This window comes from Stegodyphus dumicola, chromosome X1 (assembly GCF_044657685.1).
Source record: "Stegodyphus dumicola isolate Sdum_Otavi_A_Nest chromosome X1, ASM4465768v1".
Taxonomy (NCBI): Eukaryota; Metazoa; Arthropoda; class Arachnida; order Araneae; family Eresidae; genus Stegodyphus; species Stegodyphus dumicola.
The window spans coordinates 73,968,656-73,993,386 of NC_140780.1; the positions used below are offsets into that span (position 1 = coordinate 73,968,656).

The 24,731-nt window shown below is 32.9% G+C and overlaps 1 protein-coding gene across 6 annotated transcripts in view; it reads left to right on the top strand.

The window, feature by feature from the left end:
* The window catches only part of LOC118183190 (uncharacterized), an 841,429-nt gene that overhangs the window by 599,796 nt on the left and 216,902 nt on the right, over positions 1 to 24,731 (top strand). Inside the window, exon 1 of one of the 6 annotated variants that reach the window (XM_035352646.2) lies at positions 313 to 708. The exons of the other annotated variants lie outside the window; for them this stretch is intronic. Within the exon in view, the coding sequence (XP_035208537.1) occupies positions 531 to 708 (178 nt within the window). The 5' untranslated portion in view covers positions 313 to 530. Of the gene's footprint in view, positions 1 to 312; positions 709 to 24,731 lie in introns of those variants that run through there. 6 annotated transcript variants of the gene reach the window in all.

The window sequence follows — 24,731 nt, forward strand, 5'->3', positions numbered from 1 at the left end:
CTGTGTCCTTTCTTAGGCGATAGTAAGATGATGGTTTTGTTTTATTGCGTGTTTACGTTGTGATTTTTATGGCACCCTCGAAACTATTCAGCGGGGACTACCACCAATCCCCCCTATCCCCCGTCGGTTGGATCGATGGCATCGCGAGCAATCGGCGGCCGCCGTGCGAGTTGTGAATGTAAGGCGGAGCGAGAAGTAAAAATAGCGTTACCATGGCACTGGTAGTAGTGTGTGCCACGTGGGTTAAAGCGAGGCAGTTGTAGTAGTAGCAGTAGTACGAGCGCAGGCAGTCCTACTAACACACTCCGAATAGACAGACAGCGAGTAAGGAGAGCCGAGTGAGAAGGAAGTGCGGGGGGGGAAAAAAATCCATCATTGGCTCAACCCTTTTAACACCAGCAGGCAGTAGCGTCGGACAAAAGGCACTGCCTCCCTCCCTCCCGCTTGTGGCGCAGTGGCTAGCTGGCAGTGAATTCATCTCTGCATCCACACACTCCCTTGCTTGCACCGCGGCGGCCGACAGCGGACGGATGCTGAATTCTTCCTCTCGCCATGACAGCACTACTCCCGCTTTTCCAAGTCGTCTTGCCTTTCTCGGTACCTCCACGGCCATGGAACGAACGGGCATCGCATGTGCTACGCCCGTTATCTCCCTCCAAAAACTGAAGAACTTCTTGACACAGCCCCGATTCAGGTTTCCTCATCATGGTGAGTACTTCCCCACCCGCACACGCGGCTTTCCTTTTCTTTTTCGCGGCCCGGGATGCGCGAGCACTGCTCGGCACCAAAGGGTTAGCAACAATAATGGTGGACGCGTTGATTTGGGATTCGCGCCTCGCTTCTCTCTCTTTTTTTCCTCCGTCGTGTCAGGTCCTCAGATGTTGTTTATTTATGAGAAGCTACTCGACCCTTCTCAAGGTTGAGCTTATTATTAGGTCGACGAAATCGATGCTCGGCTGGATATATTTACCGAAACAATTTTCGTTTCTCAGAAAGTGAAGGATATTGTTTACTATTATTGTGTCGGATGCTCTTTGCCTTTAGTTTGTTCTTGATGTTCTTTTTCCCTTCAATTGCTGTATTTGTGTTGAAATTTGCACATGTGTGCTTCTCAGATGTTTTCACTTCCATCCTATATGTTTAGGAAAGGGAATGTGAAAAAATTTAAATCATTCAATAACTCTTAAAAGTGCTAGAAAAAATGCGCGTGAAAATCACGTGGTATGATTTAGCTTTGTTTTAGAAATCTGCAATAGATTTTTTTGTGTCAAGCCATTAAGAAATTCAGTTGAATTATTTCTGAATAACAAATAAACAAGCATCTTGTTAATTATTTCTTAATTCACTTAAATATTTGGGGGACTTTTTTTTCCTTCCGGAGAATGTTGATAGACAAGTAGAAAATATTTTAAAGACTCAGTACACAAATTTTTTTCTCAAGTTTTTATAAGTAGCTTGATTTGCTTTCTTTCTTAAATTCATTTCTTAAATTCACAAAAGAAATTGGAAGAAAATTCTTTCTTGAATTAAATATCTGTTTTGTTAACGTAATAGGGAACTATATTGGAGGAAAGAAAAGCATTTGTACAAGAAATAGCTTGCCACGTTTTGACCGTTCACAGAAATGGTGCAGTTTCTTTCATTGTTTACATTTTAGCAGATGCTGTTGAAGGCAAGTTCGCTTTTATTCCACCTGATATATATATATATATATATTCTGTAATCACATTTTTCACATCCAATCGGAAGAACTTCCTTGATCTACTTACGTTTTTCGTTTGTTTACTAAAATATTTTTTGTTGCTTGCTCGGTTTAGGAAGTAGGAAGATATATATTTATTTAAAGTGTTTTCTTTATCGTTTTCATTGGTTTAGCTTTAAAGACCGATTGGATCAATGTATAAAATGCGGATATAGCATTTTCATGACTGTCAAACAACCCATAAAATTCACACCTCCTGTATCTTCCTCTACATTGGTGATTTCGAAATGCAATGTTTCACTCCTTTTTAAATATATCTGTGCAAAACAATTCTGATTTTAGTAGTTCAGTAAGATTGAAAAAATCTCTATGTGTTGAGTCTTTTTATTCTTCTCTATGTTTCCAAAATTTATTTTTAACCAAAGAAATGATTTTCTGGTCACTACATAAAGAAGAAACTACAACTTTAGCCAACCTGGAGGATAAGCAGAACTGGCTATTGGAAACTTAAATATAAAGACCCCTTATTCATTTGTAAGAAATTAAGATATGTTTTGTATTTCCTTGTATCAAATCATGCAAGAGCAATTGAGAGGCAAATTTGAATAGGAAGCTTATAGAAATTTTGAGCTTAGATGTCTTAATTCTGTATTCTATATGGCAGTTAAGTTTCTTAATTTATCGATAGGTTTGAATCATTTTATTATTGATTTTTGGTATTTTACTTTTAATGAGATCACTTTAGTAGAGAATTCAGTGATAAAACCCTATATATTTTTTTTGAATGAAATATATTTAAAGCTATCATTTCTTTCGTTATCTGAACATGACAGTGCATGTCTTACTTTATGAAAAAAAAAAAAGACCTTCGTATATATATCAGTAGGTATTTATTTAAATGAAAAAAGTGTATCCAAAGTTCGCAGTCTTTGTCATAAAATCATGCGCGTATTTTCTGTCAATGTTTATACGTCTAAAGAAGAACTTTAAGAATGCAGAAAAACTACTAAATTTGACAAACAAAATGCTTTAATGAATTTACAAAATGGTCTTTAGTGTTGCAGGTTAACCTTTTTATAGTATTCCTGGTTAGTTATACGATATTTCAAAAGGTTTTTCTACTTGATTACCATACACGTTGAAGATTGTGTATTCGTCTACCCAAAATGTCAGAAACCTTATTTTGTGAACTGCAGTGTTATATAATCTGAAATCAGGCATGACAAATGAAAATGTTGTTAACAGACAATAAATTAAGAGAGAAAGAGGGTTTTTGTTTGGCTTCCTTAAACAGGTTTCTCATAAAAATTATTCATGTGTACTACTGTTCTATTTTATCAGCCATTCTTTTCAGTCACCTACATTAAATATCTAGCTGTAAATCTAATTACCTGTGTTTGCCAATTTCTTACGAAGAATCAAAAACGAAGAAGCACACCATATGCATATGAATTCAGTGAGCAAAAACTAAAGAAATTCCGTATGTCATCTTTAGGATGAGAAGAATGTGAAAGCCAACCTGAATTTTAATGAAGATAAAGCAGGTCTGATTTTCCTGACTGCTTCAGCCATTTTTTATTCCGGCGTACGGATTGGCTGCATGGATGGTTTCGTAGCTTTCCTTACGAGTAATATAAAAACGGGTCAGTTTGCTTTAGAATTTCTTCCCCGAAGGCATTCTCTCCTTGGCAGGTAGCCGTTGCGTGTTTTGCCTTAATTAAATAACAGAAATTCTTCATTTCGCATGTTGTTATTCTTTCCCAAATTTCAAAAAAATTCGTTTGTGTGGTAACAAGATTTATATAAGATGCTGTAGCAGAGTCCTGACTTGAGTGTACGCAGATATTGGTAACTTCTGCCGTTAAATTGAATATTTTGAAAAGGCGTCATTCTTCATTTACGTGCAATATATATATATGAATCATTAAAATAAAAATTTAAAGCATCTATTTTGCTTATTAAATAAACTTTAAAAATTTCTGAATATTTTTTTCCAATTTTTCAAACTAAGATCTTAATATTTCATTTAATTTTTACGGCTATTGTTTGGCACCTCGGAAATACCTTTTATGAAGTTAAGCTGCTTGTTTCCATATGTAGTTTCCATATGTATATGTTCCATGTGTTTCCATATATTTCCATATGTTTCCATATGTATTACGGATGATATTTCTAGATTTTAATCATTTTGATTTTTTATGCAGCTATTTTGTTAAAAAAACTTTTAAAAGGCGGTCGTTTTTATTTTTATGGAGCAGACTTTTATATATATGTAACGTTAATATTATTATCGTAAATGCTTTGTATTTTTATTTAGTTGTAATTATAGTATTTGGTCGAAAGGCTTCTTTGTACAAGGATAGGCAGAGCACTGTTTAAGAGTGCTTCCTTCCACATGATAAAAAGGCATTTGTCGTTTATGAAATTCTATAAGTGAAGCAACTATATCTTAAAATTAGCAGATAATACTTATTTGATCTCTGAAGATTCTAACCATTCACGTTTCATGAAACTTAGCAAATTTAATGAATAAAAACTTGATGATAAAATTATTGAAGCGATGAATGTGGTATTTTGATTATTGCTGGAAGTTTTCGTTTCGTTTCTATTTGCCTGTTAAATGTCATGGTTTTTATTGTTTGTTTAATTTGCTTATCTGTGTATCCGGAAGAAAGATAGAGAGAGAATACGATAGAAATGATATTATTAATCTTTTAGAATGATATTTCATTTGATAATATTTCTTGCATTAATAGATCACACCTCATGTTCCACTTAAATTTATAATTAGACATTTTCTTACCGTAAGTCAAGAAGCCACTACATGTTCTTGGCATGAAAAGTAAGTTTTACATTTTTCACTTCTTAAATATTTTAAGGAATAAAAAGACTTTTTAAATTAATGTTTCAGTTCTATATTATACCCATTAAACACATTTTTTTAAAAAAATGATTTGTCTTCTTACTTAATACACGCAACTCTAAACACGTAGCAATTTTAAAAGGGTATGTGGGCATGAGGTGGAGGGGGTATTTGTAAGAAAAATCAAACATTGACTTAAAATGTTTTAATAGCGAATCTTCAAGTCTATCCGATAATGTCGCTGCCTGTTCATATCTCTAAGGTGCCGCTGCTAAGTGCCGCTGCGCATGTATTGTGACACTGAAAATTTAAATAGTAATATTGATTTAAAGAGTTTTTAAAAGTCGACATTTTCTCTTAATGCAATTAAAAGAAAGTGATTTCATGTTTCCTAAATATGAAAACATATTTCATATGTTAACGAACTGATAAGTATAGATTAAAGCAGAGAACTTAAGGAAAATGTGTGAAAAAATGCTTCTTTTTTGACATGACAACATTCTAATAAAAGAAGCATATTTTACAATTTTTATGTAATATATTGTCATCTTTTATAATCATGAAATTATTTTAATTCCCAAGAAAGGAATTAAGTTACATGGACATATCACACACATATTCTATTAACAACTGGTATAAAATACAATGAAATATGTTTAATATATTAAGTACAAAATGTTGCTTCATACGCTCATAAATATATTGCATAATATATTGAGCATATGAACTCTTTTTTTTGGGGGGGAAGGTTATGCCTTCACTTTTTTTTTTTTTTTAATTACGTGTTGTTTAATATATCCCGAAAGATAAGTGTATGAATTTATTTCCTCTTTAACAAAAACCATTTTACTTAATTGTAAAAATCCTTCATAGCAAATATCACCTTATTTAATTGTAAAAGGTTACCTAAAGTTTTATGTTCATTTATAAGGTCAAAACTACCTTCTTTGTTTCATAAAAATTTTTCAAGCATGTATATATTTTTATTAATGGAGAAACTGACTCTTTTTCCAGTGCTATCAGATTCTATCTTTATTTTTGATTAAATAAATCTTTTTCTCCCACTTCACTAATTAATCAAATTATAATTTTCGCCAGCTTTTACTGTTCTTTTGTTAAACCATTGACACTGTTTCCTTTGCACATGATTCCTGTTTATTTTCCAATAGCTTTCAACAAGCTGTGCATATTTTTTGTTCTTTAAGAACAGCTTAGAATTCATTAAAGAATACGATTGAAATGCTTTGAAAAGAGGAAAGTTATGAGCATTGTAAAGTTTAAATGAAGCCTAAGTGTTTTGTAGTGACATATAAAATTTAACTGTCGACTTATTTAATTTTATTCCTTTGTTTCATTTTGCTATACTAAAAATATAAAGCTTCCTATATTTGTTTTCTTCTCTAATGCGCTCATAAGTCTGGATATGGGAATGGCACTCGATAAGGTATTTCTCCCACTTCCCTAGCGTGCCTTCGTGGTGTAACGGTAGCACGCTGGGCCGGTATTCCAGATGTCCGTGGTTCGATTCCCGGCGAAGGTGGTTGCATATTTTTCATATTTTCTGCTTCCAATCAATCTAATGACTCTACAACTCTTTCAGAAACACTGACTGCTCTGTATTTGCCAGATATAACTTTAAGAAGGACCAAAAATTAATAGCGGTAAAATATTTTTGTGGAAATTCTAAAAAGTTATTAAATTCTGTTGTTTGAAAGTTTTCAACAAATAATGATGTGACGAGAGTATAGTCTGTGTATTATCTTTTAACTTTTATAACGTTTAGTTGACACAAGAAATTGATAAGCACATTAATATGATGGACCCACTGGCGATGTTATAGCATCTTATATATTCCATGTTTACTCTATTGAACGAATAAATGCAAAGAAATAATAAGAGTGCACACAGATAATGTTCATTCCGAGTGATAGTTCACTGCATACATTGTGAAAGTATGTAGTTCTTTGGTGCAGCTGGTGGAAATTCTTTAATTCATCAGATTATTTTTCTCAATTTAATTTAATTTTTATTAAGTTTAAATTCTTCTTGACCTTCCGCCCGCCCCCCCCCCAAAAAAAAGAAGTTTCTTGTCATCTACTTCTATATACTTTTTTTTTTTTCTGTTGGGCGGGAGAGATTTTAAAACTTCTACTAAATAATTCTTTGTTATAGATTGTGATTCTTGTAAATTAGTGAAATTATACTTGATTTATTAATGTCCGAAAATATCGCAGAAAATCTAATTCATTTGAATTTCTTAAAGTAACTCTTTCGATTAGAAAGTTTATAGTAACTAACTTTGAATTAAAAAGAAAGAAGAATTTTTTTTTCTAGTTCACAGTGAAATTCTTTAAAAGTAGCTCACATGTTACATGATGAATTTTTAAGCCTTTTATTTTTTAATACACATTAAATCATCTTAAAACACAAGTCTTATATCATGTTATTTTTAATCTGTAAATTAAGATTTTATGCATGTGGATTTATTTATTCGTGTTGACAGTATCTTCTCCTTAAAACTAAATTTAGGCAATTTTCTCCAAATATCTTGAAAAGTTCAAATGGTCAAATACTTTTTCTGTTTAGCATACTCAGCATAATGCTTTTTAGCAGTGTTTTAGAGAATGTGTTATATTTAGAAGAGGTATTTGGGAAAGAAGGGGGAAAGTTCAAAGGGCAAATTAATTTTATCTTTTCCAGCTTCTTGGACATGCAGAATATAAATCCCTATCTTTTTATTTAACAATGTATTTCGTTACGTTTTGATCATTACTAAGTCATAGTGCTTTGCAATAAAGATGACATTATTTTAGAATTTTTTCAGACAGTTTTTGTTACGCCGGAAATTACACTGCGTAGGAAATTTATTAACTTGGTAAGTTTTTCTGTTAGTTGCCCCTATCAGTAAGCAAAAGAAAATAACAATCATCAAACATTTTCTTTCCATTCCTCTCTCCACTCTTTGTCCGTTCATTCAAAGATGCTGGCCGCATCATACTGAAAAATTTAAATTGTCTGACCTATATGATTCCTATTATAAATCAGTGCATATGACAGGCTCACATGCTGCAATGCTGTCTGACTCAGGTACCGTAATGAAACGGAAGTTTGAAGGGGGTTGTAAGCGACTAGTATACTTTCTTTATCCCGTCTATGGTTTATATCATACTGATGACGTGACAAAGGAAGGAAAGGGGGAGCTGAGGGATCGTATCTGTAATGTGTTTTAGATTCTCGTGTGAGTCACCTAACTCTCCCATCGTAACTTAGAGGGAGTGCACCAGTTACACATCGCTTTTGAATAGCACGAATTAATTCAGCTGCGAGTGATTGCCATTCTGTAGTATTTATTATATATACTGTAAGAAGATCGAAGTAAATTTTTAACCGAGTTTTGGATTTTCAAAAATAGTGCTACTAAATGTCAAGGCGGACGCGCTTAGTCTTTGTGAGGTATGAATCAGTTCATGTGCATGAATTCTGAACTTTATTGCTGAGGAACCCTTGTAGTTGTTAATATTTTCCATTCAACAGGACCCCTTCTTCCTGAAAATTCTTGCATCTACCTGTTACCAGCGACAGTTTGTAACCCATAATTTTAAGCCATATAATAAAAGATGTGTCTTATTTGAATTTGTGAAATCTACGCAGAGAAAAAAGCATTATAATAACACTGATATTATTTTTTGCTGGGTTAAAAGGAACACAGCGTTACAGTAAAAAATAATGTTGCCAGCAGGGATAATGTCTATGCTATAGACTATATTCGCGAAGACTCCACGAATAAAATCCTTAATTCATTTCTTAGTAACTCAAATTCTACAGAGCTGGAATCGAATCCTGTCATTATTAGATGAATAATGATGAGCCATTCTAATCAGTATCATCACTAGTCAGTATCATTTGTAGCTCTATATTTCGCATATCTCTATAGTTTTATGTTCTTTCTGCAGGTGCCGTTCTAAATACATATGAGGTCTAGTGTTAGAAATAATAATGCTCCAGTTCACGGAGATTTATCACATCGAGTATTAATAGTGTTTCCAGCTAAGCTATGTGTATGGTTTGTGAAAAATAAAGATTTTTGGTAGCTATAATCATGTGTGACAAGACTAATATAAAAATGGAACTTTTAATACCTATGACGTTGTTAGTACATCCAATGCTTTTGCTGAGCTAACACTCCTTCGCGATCCGAACTTATGCTTGAGTTAACCCCACATTATGGTAGCTTCTGTTATCTTCAAAATGAAATCAAAAATGGCATCTGGCATATTCTGCAGATCCCTTCGTGCTGCTTCACGCTTTTGGATTTGTGAATGCACCCCCCTTTTGGGGAATGAAAGGGCGGGCAAGTGTTTCTATTTATTCCTGGGTGCCGAATGAATCACAACCAGGGGGAAAAAAATTAGCCACTGAAAGGGTTGAATGGAAAAGGGGTGCGAAAGGAAAGGGGTGGGATTTCTGCAACATGCCTCGTCAAACCTCGCCCATTATCTGTCTTAGGGAGACAGAAAAGATGATACACAGTATTACACAATGGACTCAGCCAAGTACGTCAGCCCTTGCTTTGTTTCCACCGAACAACGCTGTGCAATAATCAAGGGGATCGCCTTGTGTAATGAGCAATGAGTAGACATACTCCTGGCAGCGGACACGCATCTTCGGTTTTAGCTACAAGAGATAAATTGCTTTTGATTTTGACGTTTAGAATTTGGAAGAAGCCGAGAGAATAATGCTATTCTCTTTGCTGCATGCACTCAGGCCTTTCTGTTTTTTCTCCTTCTTATCCGAATACTTAAGTGTTTTTGATTTAGGACCTCTCCACTGATTAATAATGAAGAGTCAGATAATGAGAATGGGTTGTTGAATCTGCTTCGTGCAAAGTTTTAGAAAGGTTAGTGAAAGAGGAAAAAATACTTTCCTTTTTTTCGAACAATTATGCGATCGTATTCTTTCCTCAATATCTTCAGACAATGTGGCATACGTTTCGGGTGATTTATCAATAAAGAAATGATACGATGTTTTTATTCAGTCTTGTCATTGTGCATTCTTAATGTCCACGGACTTCTGTGAACCCCGAAGACTTTCAGAGCACCGACTAGGGGTAGTAGATGTCTTTTGAGTTATCGTATTTTTGAAATCATATTTCATCTCTGTAATTTAAGAATAAATTAAGATAGATCATAATAGAATAAATAGAATAAGATAAGAATTTTGTTGTGTGGTTTAAAGTGGCATATAGTGAAGTTGATGCATACAGAAAGAAAAAATTGTGCCATTTCCAATTTCTGTTTTAATTATTTTTTCTCAGTTTAAAAGTCAGTTATTCCAACGTGTAAAATGCATTTCTTTAAATTTCAAAGTAAGATTAATCTTGTAGTTTTACTGACTGTATCTGCTTTTAATATTTGATCTGAAAATAAAAATTTTATAACTTTACGTAAATAGGAGTTTTCTTAATTTTTATCATTTATAATTTTGAAAATATTTTGTTTTAAAATTGAAGTCTCTTACATCTGAAAGATCCTGAAATTTAGCTTATACAAGATACAAAATAAAAGTGGATATACACAGGAGTTTGAACTGAACTCCAATAAACGCATCAGTGATTTATCGCTAATTTTGTTGTGGATGATCAGTAAATAATAGAAATGAGCGTAACGTAATATAAATTTAAATCCTACAAAAAGCACGTATAAAATGTTTGGTGAAACGCATAAAAACTTGGTTAAATGTACTAGAAAGAAGACTTACTTTGTTTTCTTTCTAGTAAAGCTAAATGTTTGAAAATAAATCGTACTATTACTACAGGACAGATATACTAATTATAGTTGCCATTTAATGAAAATACATCCATGCGCATTTGTTTTCATTGTTAAAAGAAAGAGATACGCCTTTCGGATCTCTTTTGATTTCTTTTCACATATTTACAAAAGAAATTTTTGACAGTCTCAAAAATCTCATTCATATTTTGTACCGAAGTAATTGTTGTTACATATTATGTGTTTCTTCTGACTCCCCCATGTCTTAGATATGTTATGCTTGAAATTTAATCTCTGAATAGTGAGAAGCTGATATATGAATCTTCCAATCGCTTTTGAATAACACCAAGGTGTGAAATCAATTGCAAGGTGTGGTGCAAATATCCTCTTATTGAAGCTGGTATAGGGAAAGCATTGTTACTTCAGTCTCCCATTCAGATCTTTTTTGTGCTTCGTTATACTTCACAGACTCATTGTAATGAGGTGCATTGCCTTCATTGCCTTTGCGTAATGGACTGCGCCTCAAGAGACTGAAGACAAGTTCCTAAATTTCCTAGATAAGCTGCCAAAGCGTATCAGGAGTTAAATTGTAGGGAAGCTTTAATGGGAACCATTGAATTCTTCATAATCGTAAAGGTAAAAAGCATAAACTAGCATGCATTTTTAATTTTCACTTAAGAGGAATTAAAATTTTACCACAAAAAGACAGCATAATAATAAAACGTAAATACTTATCGAGTGTTAAAAAGGTTTTTAATTCTAAAATTTGTTTTTGATTTGATTATCTTATGGCGTTTTATGAATGACGCAAGAAATCAGTAAAATTTATATCGAAACGTTAATCAAGAATTTGTTATCTCAAAGTAATGATTCAAAGTGATTATTTTAAGCCATTTTAAAAAATTCAAACTATTTTGTATCAAAACTTTGTCTACCAGTCTTTCAAGAAAGAATCTTTTAGAAGAAACAAAATACTAACTTTAACGAATACACGTATCTGAAATCTTCCGTGAAATATTTGGGTTTATTTATTTTTAAAAAATCTGGATTTTTTTTAATGTTTTGCGCAGAATACTTTTTTTTAAATGTAATGTATAATGTTATTATCACCATTAACGACTTACTATTTAATAAATGTAAAAAAAAAAACTATCTATTATAGTATTTCTTTAACTGTAAAACTATAACGTGTATGCTACTGAAAAGAAACTTATGATGAGAGAAGTATAAAACACTAATCCTCTAACTGCTAAAGGGAGACACACCATAAGAAGCCTTAGAAGGTTCTTGCAATCCCATGCCCAACCTTTTAAAAAAAGGGGGGGGGAATTCATGGATCTCGCCAAGATAGACAAGGTAGTTGACAAATATAGTTGGTTATTTTAAGTTTTAAGGGTTACGTTTTCTTGGTTAGACTGAACCTGGATGTAACTCTTTCCTTTTGGATATTTTCAGATATTTTTGAAATCAAACGACATGCAACAACTGTCTGATAGAGGGCTGAATTAAATATTGATTTCAATAGTACAATTACATTTATGAAGACAAACAAGTTAACTTATGAAAGAAATTAATTTTTGTATTATTCACTTAAATTTTATGTGTGCAGTTTCATTTTCATGTTTATAAGGCCCTTAATTAATCTTACCTAGGCTTTCGGCGCAATACATATACATATTATATGAATTTATATTCTATAGTTTTATGTGTCGTGTATATATTTTGCTTGAAGATAAATACGCGAGATTTAATTTTATGTCTGGTGTATACTCAACATATAACACTATCATTTAAATACGTTTCATAAGAAAAATGCTTCTATTTCTGAACAAAATTTGAATTTTTTAAATTAATTTGGAAAACAATCGATTCCTCGTACTACTTAGATAGGCAAATAATGCTTATAAGGTAATATAACGAACAATAACAATATATTAAGTGCAAGAATGGTTGCTAGTTTGTAAACGAATCAGGAACAAGTTTAATAAATGCCATATTCTGCGTGCAAAATCTAATGTATTCTTATTTATGTAAGCTTTAGGATAACACTATTACATGTTTTATACGATGTATTAATTACCTTCAAAAGAGTATTCTCTAGAAATTTGCTAAAACATCATTTCATAACTTTTTTCGAAAATAAATATAAAAAAATGAATGAAAAATGAAAAATTAATTTTAAAAAACTACGTCTCTCTGCGTAAATTTTGTAACCTATAATAGCAGAAATACGGCGTTTTTATTTTTGACATATGGATGAACTGCTTGGATATTTCAACAGGAAATAAATTACTCTAGCAGGTATGAAACAAATTTTGCTTCAAATCGTGTGTCAGACTTCTGTCGCAAGTCAAACCTGTGTACCTTCAGAACGAAAATAGTTTGGAAGAAATAATCTGAGTCATGCTTCAGATAATGTGGAAGTTTTGTAAAGATACATGATAACAGGAGCGCAGCAAATATTTAAGCATCTGACATTTTTTATGACGTCAGGCACCTGTACTAACATTTAAAATGCATTTTGAGCGCAGCGGGAAGCTACTAATCAAGTACGGAATATGTTTCTTTCCTTTTCAGACGTTTTATAGCATCAGAATGGCCATTTTTTTATTATTATTATTAAAAATAGTTCCTTCAGTATCTTATGCGAAATCCGTGTAAATATTTTCTATCTGAGTTCAAAAATAAAATTTAACTTGGATTAATTGTAGTATTACTCATTCAAGCAATTTGATATAGTAAGTCAGAATCTGTTATAATATGTTATGATAAAAGTCAGGCTTTTGTCTTCAGAATATCGCTGACATACTTATATGGAACATGAAGCGATAAATCGATAATGTTTAAATAAATGTTAAAAACTATATTTTATAAATAAAAGAAGCGATATCTTAGAAATTCCATCTTCGACCATATTCTGAACGGGAAAATTCGTTAAGACTAATAAAAGCTGGTTATAAAAGAATGAATTTCGACATGATCTTATAAATCACTTTTAAAACCGTAGCGTACACGGGACGAGCTTCCATTAAGTTTTATTGCAACATTTTTAGCCTATCTTCAGATTCTTTTATTACAACCTGTATTTTGAATTACAGAATATTTGAAAAAGATGTCTATGAAGAAATTAAACAGATTTTCATTCATGTAAGAATCTGAGTTCTTTAAGAAATCCTAGTTTTATTCTCTTGCATTGTATACATGTGCGAATAATGTACACGTTGCACTTTTAAGATATACTAAATGTCACCACCGGTTAAAAAATATATCGCCGAATCGATTTGAACCCTCAACTCACTCATAACATGGAAATTTCAGTTTCATAATCGAGAAGGAGTTGTTTGTTTCAATGAAACAGCCACATTCTTCCTATCTGAATAATTTTAAAGTTTATGAATGGTGTTTAGAAATGATTATATAACATCTGTATACGATTCAAAATTTTCCGCATGTTTTTTTAAGTGAATTGGTATAAATAATAACAGCAACAAATTAGTTCATTTTCACCAGCTTGTAGGACCAGCAATTCTTTTTCAAGGACTGTGGCGTACATTTAATTTTACACTAAACGGCTGTATGATAAAATTTTAAGTAATGATCGCATTAATGTCTATACATGCTTTGTTAGAAAATTTTGTGAAAAAAATTAATGTATGGAGCTGTATTAAGTATTTTGAAATTCTGTCTAAACTTGATCCTTAATTTCTTACGCTAAGACTTAACGTTCGTGGCTGCATACTATCAGAAAAAGATATTCCACTGAAAGGGAAGTAAAGAAAAAAAAAAGTGCAAATTTTATGAAGTTTTTTTTTTCTTTCAGTCTCATTTTTGAGTCATTAATATCAGAACAAAAACATGTTAAATGAATAAAAAAGCATTGTTCTTTGGAAGGAATTGCAGCGGTTGTTAGGCATATTTAAAGTTAATACGTTTTGTGCGCGGTTCTTACGGCCCCAGGCGCTTGAGTTTGCTTTTGTATCTTTCTTCTAGGGCCGCACCGAAAATTCTCGTCGCTTCTTCTAATGAAATAAATACTAATTTAGCTAATTTTTGTCGCTAGCTAAGCAATCAGGCAAAGCGACTAAATATTTGTTTTCCTTGATTAAAATATTACGCAAACAGGCTGAATGTATTTATATGCTTTAGGGTATGAGAACAAATAAAAAGAACCTCTTGGATGGTGAGTTTTTTATGCCATCGTGTACGAAAACAGATTTTTTTATAACCATCAATTCCTTTCCCCCTTCTTGTCCTATTTCTCGCCATCCCATCCCACCCCACCCCTTCGCCCAGTTTCGGCTTATCTCATTGGTCGTTGAGAAATAGGGTATGAAGATGGGATGGGCGATCATGCTGACTATTTTTGTTGAGAAATATGCGAAAGAAAACTGATGCCGACTAGCATACCTAATTAACTGCTAATTAATTCTCTTTCTGCTTAGTAGTATGAGAAAATAGTAAAGAAACAAACGCCTGATCTGGAAAGAAAGGAAAAAAATAGCCTCTGCCTTAATTTTACTTTCTCCCATAAAATCCATCCAGACATCTTTTAATTTTGCTAATGTGGATAATTTGCGCATTCAGCGCGCTCTGACGGGGCGTAAAACTCAGTTATGTCTGGCACTTTATTATTTCTGCCTTTTTTACCGCCCCCTTTCGTTCATGCAATCTCATTCGCAATTGAAAACTTGAATTTACTTTCCCGATTTCTCTTTGGATGATATAGCTGCTAGACTTGCATTCGATGCGTAGGTTTTGGGCTCCCCCCCCGTTTTAATTACGGTTTCTGAGGTGGGGTGAATCATTCAGCCATACCATTCATGCTTAAATTCATAGAACGCATAAATTATATTGCATTTATTTGCTTAGTATAAGACATTTACAAATGAGTATAATGAAGTAAAAAATAATAATTTAGTTTGGAATTGCAAAATACTGAAAAAAAAAATTTCTTCTCGCAGGCTTTAAGGTGGTTACACCTGAAGTATATTTTCTAGTTGTAATCTAATGCAGAAAATGTTTGTTTATTCATTTACTATTTCCATACATGTTGCTTTAAAATGTGTCATTTTGCTTTCATCAGCAACAGAAACATGGACTTCTCGATATACCGACATTGTCAAATGCTTTGCTAACTGAATTGATGAAAACATACTTCGCGCATGCTGCTAATAAATATGGGTATCTGTAAGATACTCAAAAAGAACTTTGTTAAGTATAAAAAGTTTGTACTATGACGACGCAACATGTAAAGCCGTATGATCTAAATGAGCTGAGTTGAGTTGAGAGCAGAATCTGAACACCCGTGCGGCTTACTAAGACTATTCGGGTCTAGTCCAGGTTCCGCAACTATCCGGGTTAACACCTCATGGGGCCTATAAGGGCATACGTTGGTCCTGTATACATGCTTACATAGTTCATAACATATGCTTATAGTTACATAGTTCATAATATATGCTTACATAGTTACATAGTTCATAATATATGCTTACATAGTTACATAGTTCATAGTACATGCTTATATACAAGTAGTTCATAATACATAGCTCTTTCATAATACTTGCTTACATAGTTCATACATATACATGCTTGCATAGTGCATAGTTGCTTACATAGTTCATAACATATTGAGCCTGTTACATAATACATACATAGTTCATAATAATTTTCATTGGCCATAGTACATACATGTTTCATAATATATTGAGTCTGCTACATAATACATACATAGTTCATAATAATTTTCATTGGCCATAGTACATACATGTTTCATAATATATACAATAAAAATTAAAAAAAATAAAAAAATAAAAAAAAATATAGAAGAGAGAGAGAAGAGAGATTGACAGGGAACTACTCCACACTGCACAAATCTGTTCCCAATTCCTCCAGTTTCTGCATTATCTTGCATATTTTGATGCGAAATGCTGGCTGTTTGATCAGATAACGCTTATGAGAAGTTGCCTGTCCCGGAAGCTGCACATGCCACTGTGCGGTTAGAGGGCATTGGGTCAAGTAATGGTCTGGTTTACCAATGCCTCCACAGACACAACTTTCGGTATTTGCAATTCCTCTCTCATAGTAATAGGAGGGGAAAGGCCCGTGCCCCGTCACAAATCTCGTTATTTGTGAGGATGACTCGAGGCGATCGAGCGAAATTTTGTGGTAATATTCATAGGTCTTCCTGCTTTGTTCGGTAGAGTCCCATTCCCATTGCCACTGGTGCTGAATGATCAAAATGAGTAATTTGTTGCCAAAATAACATTTGAGGCTAAACTTTAAAATCTATCGCAAAATAATTTTCGAAGCGTCAGGTAACAAAGCGTGGCCTTTATCTCTTGTGTCAAATATAAAGTCGTAATTCAAAACTCAAGATAATTTTAGTGTATTTTAGTGTAAATTCAAAACTCGTGTCGTAATTCAAAACTCAAAATAATTTTAGTGTATTTTCTTCCACTCGTAATTGTATGCCTCGTTACTGCACTTAAATAATTTAGTCTATAAAGTTAATCCTCGGCAGCGAGATATATTCTCGCTAAAGTTATGTATGATGTATTGTTTAACGTATATAAATTCTCGAATATCTTTAATCCGCGGATATTTTTAAATCACTAGTTTCATAAACTGTCAAGAATAATAAATAGAATGAAAAAAATCATTAAGAAGATCCGTTTTGAAAGAGTACGCAGCAGTCTTCTACAAGATTCCAGCTGACTATGCAATAAAATAAAACTCTTGCTTATTTAATAAAATAATTTTACTCTGAAAACAGCTTTTTGATGGACGCTGTTGATGCGTTTAAATCTGTTGTTAAAACTAAAAAGTTAAAATTAATTCGTTTCTCGGATCCTAATGCTCTGACATTTCGATTAGACACAGCGAAGCATCTTTTCGAAAAATGGGAGATTGCTATAAAATACGCAAGTCTATGCCATCAAATCCTATATGAGCTTGGAACAAGCTATTACTGTAAATTATATTTTCTTACGTGAAACTCATAATAAAGAAAACACGATATCTTTAGAGGAAAATCTATACTTAGGACAAACAGAACTCTTTAGTGATGCTGAAATCGAATAGTAATAATTTCTGTAATTAAAAAAAAAAAAAAAAAAAAAAAAAATTACCTGTACAAAATGTTACTTATAAATGTATATAATGCTTTGTTTTCTTTTACCAAAGATAATAAATCAGCTGTATAAAATGTTACCGGAAATATATGTCTCTGATGTGTTATTTGATTTCTTCACAAAATAAAAGGCTGCAATGAAAATTTCAGAAAATAAATTTAAATGAAAATATTTAAGTTTTTTGATTAAAAAAGACCCAGTTTTTTCTACTGAAAAGACTCACCATCCTTTTACATTCGGATCTGGTAGGTAGATATTCCCTCATATTTGCCGCTCGTTTTTTGGAAATGCATTCGTTAAATTTAAAGTTGGGGTTGCTAATGCTCATTTTATCTGACCTATAGTCAGCCCAAGCTCACGAAATTTCTCGTGGCAAGGAGCGCAAATTTTACGCCTGTCGTTGGCAACAACCTTGAGCACCTTACAGGTGACGGTGCGATTTAACTCAGTTCCGCCCCCAATTTTGACGGCGAGCATCCCGGGGGTGCGGGTCCGAGGGTCTCCCACCCCTTTATCCCTACCACCAACCTTCCCAGAGGACTCTTGGTTCGCCGCATATTTGGAGTGCCCCCATGCCGCACGGTCATTATACGTTTACAAACATCCATGCCTTCTCCGGGATTCGAACCCGGGCCTTTCGGCACGGCAGTCAGCGATGCGAACCACTATACCGGTTGGGCGGCTAAACTTAAAGTATTATAGAATCGAGTTCTGAATTAATTTCTTTTTAATCTCTCAAAATAGAAAGCATAATCAAAATAGAAATGGATAGCAATTATACACTGTACTTCAAGCACTAAGGGTATTCTGTATATTTTTAATTACTTCTCAAGTTGTGAGCTTCTATTTCAGTAAAATTTCAAATAATATTTGCCTCATTGTAGTACGAACTGACTTTGGAAAAACTTGGGAAACTAAACTTTCAGCTATTTCATTCCCAACAAGATTAGAGGCAGGAATTCAGTGCATAATATTTTTCATTTTCGAGGCTGTAAAAGGGGGGGATGCCTTTTTTGCTGAAGCTTTTTCATTCCCAACAAGATTAGAGGCAGGAATTCAGTGCATAATATTTTTCATTTTCGAGGCTGTATAACGGGGGGGGGAGAAATGTCTTTTTTGCTGAAGCTTTTTCTTCATTTAAAATTTCTGTTCCTCACAGTATCATTTGGGAAAAACCGTACTATCGATCAATTAAACAGACTGTCACTTCGAACATAGCAAACTTAGATTTTACTCACACTTGCGGCCCAGTCATTGACTCAGCTGTCACATTAGCTATCGCGTATCAAAAATAAACATCTATTCCTTCACTTCTATCTTGCACTTAAGGTTCACTTTTGCTATTCTCAACTGAACTGTTGGACAACGTATTTCAATATCGAATTCTAATTTCCACTACGAGTGGCCCTAAAAGGAAAAGGAAGAAGAGGGTGAGATGTTCCGATAACAAAGAATAATTATTTAAGGCGACCCAAGAGTAATTTAAGAAAAATAAATTCTGACATTTTAAACTATAGCTCTTTTGGGGAGATTCCGATTGTAATTTATAAACACAATACAGAACATGTATATAACGAGAACAACGTAAACTATTTAAAGTATGAAAATTTAAAAATATTTTTAATTACTTCTTAAGTTGTGAGCTTCTATTTCAATAAAATTTCAAGTAATATTTATCTCATTGTTTGAAAACTTAATCTTGAATTCGCATCTATTAAGGATTAAAAACCTAAGTTTGTTAATATTATTTACTTAAATAGTAAAATAATGAAAGTTTGAAACTTCTACTGTTGAAGGTGTGTAATGCATTAAAAGTATGCATAAATCACATCTGTTAAAATAAGCAGCACTGCAATTTAGTAACTTAAACTATTGAGTTGCAGGATACGTTACCTAAGTCAAGTAATGGTTATGAAAAAAAAGAGCTTTTTTCATCTTATAGGTCTACTTCATTCTGATTGCGCTGTATATTATAAATCAATCGATGATATGATTTACTTTAAAGTAAATCTTACACTTTATTTTGATTTACTTTAAAGTAAATTAAATTATTTTGATTTACTTTAAAGTAAATCAAAATAATATTTTTAAACTTAATTCATTTATAGTATCAAGTACTCCTTTATTCACTCTACCTCCAGATTTCTATTAAACGTTTTTATTAAAAATCCCTTTTTAGAATTTTATACTCAAAATACCTTTGAGCTTTTTCGTTTTGAAAATTTTTTACATTCAGCAATTCCCTCTACGATAAACAGTTTGCTTCGTTCATTTGTTTTAAATTGAATTGTAAGCATTTAAATATGACTTTTAACAAGAATGTGGGAATAACAGAGATCAACGAACGCACACAGAGAAACCTCAGAAGTGGTGAAATCTAAAGTGATTTTCTCGTAAGCCCTTAAGAGGATGGAAGCGTTTCTCTCCAGTAACTCATTTAAATCCTGAATGTAGCAATTCCCTGCACTATGAACCCTAATGAGAATAGAAATTTAAATGTATTCGCAAGCCATGCTGCAACTGAAATTTATAATGTACGGAATGAATGTCATATTATAGAGAAAGAGAATAAAAGAGGCGTAAGAGAATGCTTTGAATCAATTGGATGATCACCACTTGTTCGTCCTGAAACTGAAAGGATCTTTGCTGATATACAGCTAAGATAGATTCAATTGATGTAACAATAATAATTTATCGCGAATAAATCATATTATCACAGGCGTAATAAATATCGGGTATTTCTTACGCATGCGCAATCTGAAATAATTCTTTAAAAGCGTAAAAATAAGGAAAAAAATATGTAAGCTTTCAAATTTTGTATTACGACCAAAGGGACGCTTTCTTAATGTTTTGTGTGTTACCTTTATTAATTAAATATATTCTTCGAACTTAAACCATAAAATTCAATTCAATAGCAATATCACAAAATAATTTTAAAAAGGGCATATCTTTAAAACTTCCGATACACAGTCTCGCGCACTGGAGATATTTCTTTTTCACGTACAGTGCATCCATTGCTCGCTTTGAAATAGTTGAGTTTGTTAATCAAAAATTCGTTAAAAGATTTACAAAATATGAAATAGATAATAAAACAAATTTCATATTCCAAATTTGGGCTTCCAGATGCCCATATTCGAGTGGAGGCCTACGTTATTCAAAATTTGATGTCTCTAGGTATCATTGTTTTTTCACAGTGCGAGAAACATATATACATTCATGGAGATTCTTCATTATTTAATTTCTTTAAATATAGTGCAGTGCTCTAATATTTAGTGGTAACAATTTGAAAAGTGAATTGCAGTTTATAGTGAACCAACGCAAAACGCCAAAACGAAATTAATTGCCCATTTGGGTTAATAATCTTGAAAGAATTTCCTGAATTATTAAGTGTAAAATAAATACGTAAAATCTGAAAACTGTTGTAAACAGCAACGCTTCAATCGGGAGATTTTATCTTACCCTTTTTAACTTGCTTTCATCAAATTGCTTTCGATGCATTTTAATACTTACTGTATTATGAATATAAAGTAGTTCAGACGAATTTCCAGCATTTTTTCTCTCTGATATTACGGAATTTATCTTTTGGATAACTGTGTGTAAAATACATAGATGAAAATGAACAGTCATTGATGTGCATGCATACATATTCCTGAAAATCTTGCGAATTTAGTTCAAATGCTATCTATGATGGAACTGTGCACTGATGTATGAATATTTATAGTAGCGTACGAATACTGATAAGTAAATTTCCGTCAAAAGTAAAACCTAAAACTTTCATGCTTTATTGAAGATCTGCTTATTTATTGAAGATCTTCTGCTTGAAGAAAAATATTAAGCGATTTCATTAATTATGGCTCAAATTTCACCGTTTTTATAATAAATGTAAAAGCTCTCTAAATACCAATAGCTAGTCAGGGAGATAGTTATCCGAACTAACCAGATCACATTCATGCATTGAAATATGTATAATTGTGTATTATTGCAATTTGTTAGTTTCTTCTTCTGAAATGCGTTGCTCCTTTCTGGTAACTTGCATACTTTATCAAAAGGAAGTTAACTGATCTGTTATTTTTGTATCATGTATTTGTATTCGTGTATTATTTTTGTATAATATAAGACAGCTGTGCGCCGACTGTCTTATATTAGGATCGAGAAACGAAACTGAAAAAATACAGATGCTTCATTTAAACTGGGAATCTAAGGGAAAAATGACGTGTACTTTCTGCACTACGATGTAAATGTATATCTTCGACGTGTCGGACGACTGCAGGCTACTTTTTATTCATTAGCTTTGATTAGAAGAATTTGATATCTTCTCCGTTGTAAAATCTCAAATCTCCAAGCTTTCAGATACGACACTGGAAATGTTGTATTATTTATACTATTAAATTATGTATTACAGATTTTAGCAGAAAATAGAAAATGTAGTCTGGATATGAATTTATTATAATATTTAAGCTCATTTAAGATATTTTTGCTTCTCACAAGATCTGCGTATTATACACTCTGCCAAATTTATGATTTTGTACTGATCAATAACCGATTATTAAGTGATCTAATTTACACGGTATTATCTCACTGGTTAATACGACTATCATGTGATATGCTCTTGATACGTGCGGCACGCTGAATATAGAATGAAAAAATCCTCGCACATATTTCATGATGTATATTCATCATATGCTTACTCGAAGTTCTATTCACGTAGCGTAAAGTGTTATTTAATAACAATTCTGCTTTTACCTGCGTATCTTGAAAAGTCGATTAAACGTTTGTAAGAACAGAAGATGAAGTGCATCTATTTTCTAAGAGACGCTCTTTTAAAAACCATTACTCCCATACCGACTGAAAAAAATTTCAGCGAGGTGAACATTAATTACCATTTTATCATTACATCGGTGTTTTTATCCCAATAATTATATAACGATATTAGTTCAGTGGGTGAGGAAGGATATCGTTAACATACAGTTTTATAATATGGATTTGGGTCCGGGTCATCGATTAAACATTAGCTTTTCTTCGGAGATAAGAAGAAAAATGTTTAGGCATCTGGGGGCTTCGAAACGCGCATTTTAGATTATTAGGAGAGAAAAAGTAAATTCATTATTGGCTTCTGTAAAAGAGGGAAAGTTTTTTTTTTCTCCCTTTTCATCATTTGGCTTGGTAATTCCCCGATATCTAGGACTATTTTGATGGCGGTTTCCCTTATAGGTTTTAGATTCCAGAGGTCGATTTCGAATTTATTGCCAAATAGTACTTTTCGAACATTGATTACTCTTCATTTTCTCTTCCTACACAAAAGTGTGATCTTGATGTAGTTTGATAGAGCGTAGCTTTAATGCGGCTTGTTTCTTATTTTGTTTGATAACCGAATATTAGTTCGATAAGTTTTACATATGTAACATCAGTAAGCTTGCAAATGGAAAGGTGAATGGGGGTGCCAAAAATTCAAGCAAGACTGAATTTTTTTTTACTATTTTTTTTATAGTGTGTGTGTGTGTGTGTGTGTGTATGCTTTTGTTTGTTTTTTATGAAAAAGCTTGTGTAAACTATGGTTACTTGCCTAAGGAGAGGTGTCATCGTGAAGGACGTTCTGAGGGAAGCTGACTCGTATTCCTCTTATACGAGTATATAGGAGAAAACACAAAAGCGTCATCTTACGGATTCGAACGTGGGTTGAACTATCAGTGTTAAGCCATGTCTGCTATTGTAAACTCAAAAACAGACGGTTTTGAATTCAAGTTATACTTTATTCCCCACTTTTATTAATCTTACCATTGAATCACAATCATTTCTCCTTAATGAGAGCATCAGAAAAAATCGTAGATAAAAATAAGGAAATATTAAATTTACGAAAATATATACATTAGAACATTGTACATCGAAGCTAAAAGGAGCAGAACTCTTTCGGTTAGTCAACGAGAAAAAATTTCGGAGGTTAAAATTAGAATTTATTAAGTATGTGGTAACGAACTAAAAAGATTGATTGATTTTCTGAATTTTTTCTCGCCATAGTTACGAACGACGGTTATGAATTATATCGCTATATCCGGTGATGAACCGTCTACGTAAACGCCATCTCTTTTACAGATATCTCACAACTTACTATTTCTGCATGCACTATACTGTCATCATTTGTTTCATTTATAGAATATATATTTATTTCTAAAGAATGAGATAGCGAAAAAAATAAGCAATTTTTAAAATAATTTAAGATGACTGATTAAATATTAGTTTCCTCAACACTTTTGATAAAGCCAAAATAATTTAACTGGAGTTGTAAAAACTGCCCAATTCTTTATTATTTCTGATAAAAATTTTGTTCGAAGAGGGGGGAAAAAAAGAGAAATTATTAAAACGCCTTTGTGAATACTATAAATGATTTACGTATTTTTAAAATTACTGATTTTCTGATACAATTTCGTGGCATTACGCCTATTTAAAATAATTTCAGATAGTACAAATCAGCTAAAAAATCATTTTACCTACATGCTTTTATACTCATGCGTATAATCTGCGAAAGACACAAAAAAGAAAAGAAACGGTATAAGTCATATTAATTAGTATTATAATTCATTTTGTATGTGCTTGTTACGTAATCAAAACACCTACGTGGACAGCGGTGCAGCGAGGAAATTGGGGGACTTCTGAAATCCCTTTAAATATTCTACTGCATAAATTATTCCGTTATTAGGAGAATAGCTGAAGGAATATTCTATAAACACCTTACATCTATTCTCTCTTACTGAACGGCCACTGTGGATTGGTTTATCATGCGTCCTCTGTCGGGGAAATGTTTGGCTGTCTCTCCTGTTGCCCCCCGTTCCACCCCACATTTCGCTTTAACGGCCTCGTTGTGGTATTGACAGACGACCATCTTTTCTCTTTGTAGGCCTCGATTAACACGGCTAGGAGACAGGACGTCGAATCAGGCGACGCTTTATGAATACCAGGAGAAGATTCACTCTTTTTTTCCTGCTTAATCTGCTGCCCTGAAGTTAAAAATTTTAAGAATTTATTGAGGATGAGCCTCAAAACCTAAAAATTTCTGAAGCTGTCTGGCTTTTCGTTTTCAGACATTTGGGTTGAAGTTCCCATGCATAGTTTATGGTCAAAAACAGAGATATAATTTTTATTAATTTTATTTTTAAGAGTTTTGCAAGCTTTGTCAATTTCGAGCGAGCATTCTTAAATAAATCTATGAAATCCCGCCGCCCAGACAGTGTAGTGTTTAAGGTAGCCGACTGCGATTCCAAAGGTTCGAATCCCGG